This window comes from Octopus bimaculoides, chromosome 2, assembly GCF_001194135.2.
Source record: "Octopus bimaculoides isolate UCB-OBI-ISO-001 chromosome 2, ASM119413v2, whole genome shotgun sequence".
NCBI lineage: Eukaryota > Metazoa > Mollusca > Cephalopoda > Octopoda > Octopodidae > Octopus > Octopus bimaculoides.
The window spans coordinates 100,464,425-100,468,000 of record NC_068982.1 but is presented as its reverse complement, the minus strand read 5'-3'; the positions used below and the strand labels follow the sequence as shown (position 1 = coordinate 100,468,000).

The window sequence follows — 3,576 nt, the reverse complement described above, 5'->3', positions numbered from 1 at the left end:
AAATTTATATAAATAAGGATAAGATCGATATTTAAATACCGATTTTATCAGGTGGCCAGCATGAGAATAAAAACCATCAAAAGTAATAATTATTTAAAATTATAATTTAGGGTATCTAAGAGATTATATATATCAAAACGACTTACCCCACGGGAATCCAAAGGTGTAACGTAATACAAGAGTATGGTAATCCAGTTTAAGTAAAACCAAGAATTAGGTACCCCAAATCATCGTCGAAAAGGCATATATATTCTTCTAGGGAGAACATTCGTTCTCAGTCGTCTGGATTACTGCTCCTAATTATGGTCGCCACAAAGTGTCAAATTAGCAGCAATCCAAAGTCATTATGCCAAAATGATTGCCTACTGTATAGGCTAAAAGAGCTGGAGCTCAACACGCGGGAGATAAAATACGAAGGATATGCAATGATAAATATGGAGACCTTGGGAGGTCTAGCACCAGCTTTGGGAGTGAAAGTTATATAGCAAAGACTTTCTCCTTCTCTGTCAAGAGTAAGAATCCAATACAGTTTAAGGTTGAAAGGATTTCTTTTCAATACCTTGCCAAAAGCCTCATAGATAAAAGAGGAGTAGATGTAAATATGTGCCGGTTGAACCCACATCACAAAGAAGAGTAGATCTGTCTAACCCACTTATTGATTCTGTAGACAGGGCTGTAGACAAGCAATAATGGAAGTGCCCCAACATGGTCATAGCCTCTGGCTGAAACCGAAAATAGCATAATAGAATTGTGTACACACACACACACACACACACACACACATACACACACATATATGCATACGCGCAGGCATATATACATATGCATATCATACATACGTACATACATACGTACATACACACATACATGTATACACATATTTATAATGTATAATATATACACACATATATATACACATATATATATATATGTATATATATATATATATAATATATATTTATAATGTATATATGTAGATATCATCATCATCCTCATCCTCATCATCATCATCATCATCATCGTCATCGTTTAACGCCCGCTTTCCATGCTAGCATGGGTTGGACGATTTGACTGAGGACTGGTGAACCAGATGGCTACACCAGGCTCCAATCTGATTTGGCAGAGTTTCTACAGCTGGATGCCCTTCCTAACGCCAACCACTCCGAGAGTTTGTTGTGGGTGCTTTTACGTGCCAACGGCACGAAGGCCAATCAGGCGGTACTGGCAACGGCTATATATATATATATATTTATAATGTAATAATGCATGCATGTATATATGTACGCATGTATATATGTATGTATATATGTATGTATGTATGTATATATGAATCTAGGACATTTACCCCACCCCCACCTCATGCACAATAACCCTCCAAAGACAATTACCCCTGAGGATAACAAATGATGATTTGAAACTTCTTAATATGTTAGAGAGAGAGAGTAATTAACCAAGAGGCTGGTTATTGTCCTAGTGGGTAGTTGTTGTCGTGGGGAATTGTCCTATGGAAGGTAATTGTCCGCGTGGAGTAAATATTCTGATGCGGTATGTATGTATGTATGTATATACACATTTATAAATAATTATTTTGTATTTGTATTTATTCATAGATGAAAGCCCGACATCACAAACTTTTGCATACATCAAAAGCTACAGAGGGATTTTACATTTTTTATTAAGAAAGGGGGAAAAAAAGAAAGAGACATGAGTCAGGTAAGATCTTCTTTCTTGTTCTCTCCTGCTGTGCTAGTGCTGAATGGATGAGAGAGAAATCTCCTCCAGGAGTGGACGTTGCTCTTTCGCAATCCACTTTTTCTGCGTAGTGGTCTAATTTTGCATTGCAATACAACGAATCACTCGTTAATTCTTCAGTGATTTGAGGATGATTGCTAGAAAATTACCCTCTTACCTGAGGCTTATTTTTAAAGTCATACTCAGGACATACATACATACATAATGCATATATGTATACATACATTCATACATGCATACATACACGTATGCATACATACATACATGCGTGGATACATGCATACATACGTTCATACATGCATACATATATGTATGCATACATATATGCATGCATTCATACATACATGCATACATATATACATGCATGCATACATGCACACATGCATACATACATACATACATGCATGCATGCATACATACATACATACATACATGCATGTATACTTACATACATACATACATACATACATACACACATACATACATACACACATGCATGCATACATGCGTGTATGCTTCCATGTATACATACATACATACACACATACATACGTACATATGTACATACATACATACACACATGCATACATACATACACATATACATACATATGTACATACATACATACACACATGCATACATACATGCGTGTATGCTTCCATGTATACATACATACATACACATATACATACATATGTACATACATACATACACACATGCATACATACATGCGTGTATGCTTCCATGTATACATACATACATACATACATACATACATACATACATACATACATACATACATTCTAGTGAAGAAAAAGAAACAGTAAGATATCGGTACCTTTTAACAAGGTACGAAATGTCCTTACTTTATAGGAGAGTAAAAAGGAATGTGAAGCAGTCGTACTTTTCCTAGAAGCTACCCGTTAAGTGACTTTGACTTAAATGGCTTTAACATGGTCTCAGTTTGCCGAGTATTAACTTGCGACTACAACCGCACCAAGAATATCAATAGTATCAGCAACCACACCATCAACAGTAAGTGGAAGGTGATTGCAAGATCGGAAGAACTCCAGGCAAAATGACACGTGTAATTTAGTTACATCTCTTTTATCTCTCGAGTTCAATTCCTGTTGGCATCGACCTTGCCTTTCGTCTTCCTTGAAGAAGAATGAAAAAAATAAGTATCAGTGAAGTAATGGTGGTTAATTTAATAGATAATAGTTTTCATTGACGCTTCGTGAGTATCTGTATATATATATATATATATATATATATATATATATATATATATATATGCACTCAAACATATATTTGTATGTGTAACGTAATAGTTTTGGAAAAAAAACCATTGGTTCCATATCTAGCGTGAACTAGACAACTCTTCAGTTTTTCAAAACGATAACCGTTCTCTGCAAGATATATATATATATCAGGTCATCCCTTAAGTTCTGTCCGAATTTTAATTTTGAATAAAGAAAACAAGTGATCAAATGCTATATTTAATTGAAATTTAATCATCAATGTACTTTCCCTGATTATCTATGACTTCCTTCTATCTATTTACAAGCTTTTTAATCCCATCAATATAAAACTCTTTTGGTTTCAGAGCGAAGAACTCTGAAATGTCAGTTTCGACCACCTCCTGACTTGCGAAAGTTATATCCCCCAAATGATTCTGTAAACTACGAAACAAATGGTAGTCTGACGGAGCAAGGTCGGCAGAATAAGGTGGATGAGGAATTTTTTCCCAACCAAGCTCTTCGATCTTCTGTGATGTGATCTTTGCAGTGTGGGGTCGCGCATTGTCCTGATGAAACATCACAC

General features: G+C 35.5%; 1 protein-coding gene across 7 annotated transcripts in view; it reads left to right on the top strand.

The window, feature by feature from the left end:
* Window positions 1–3,576, top strand: part of LOC106871624 (myb-like protein A) — a 169,751-nt gene that overhangs the window by 26,064 nt on the left and 140,111 nt on the right. For all 7 annotated transcript variants that reach the window (XR_008267195.1, XR_008267194.1, XM_052978524.1 and 4 more), the window contains exon 2: window positions 1,611–1,713. Coding sequence is in view for 1 of the 7 variants with exons in the window: in XM_052978524.1 (XP_052834484.1) it covers window positions 1,705–1,713 (9 nt within the window). In the remaining 6 variants the exon portion in view is untranslated. The remainder of the gene's footprint in view (window positions 1–1,610; window positions 1,714–3,576) is intronic.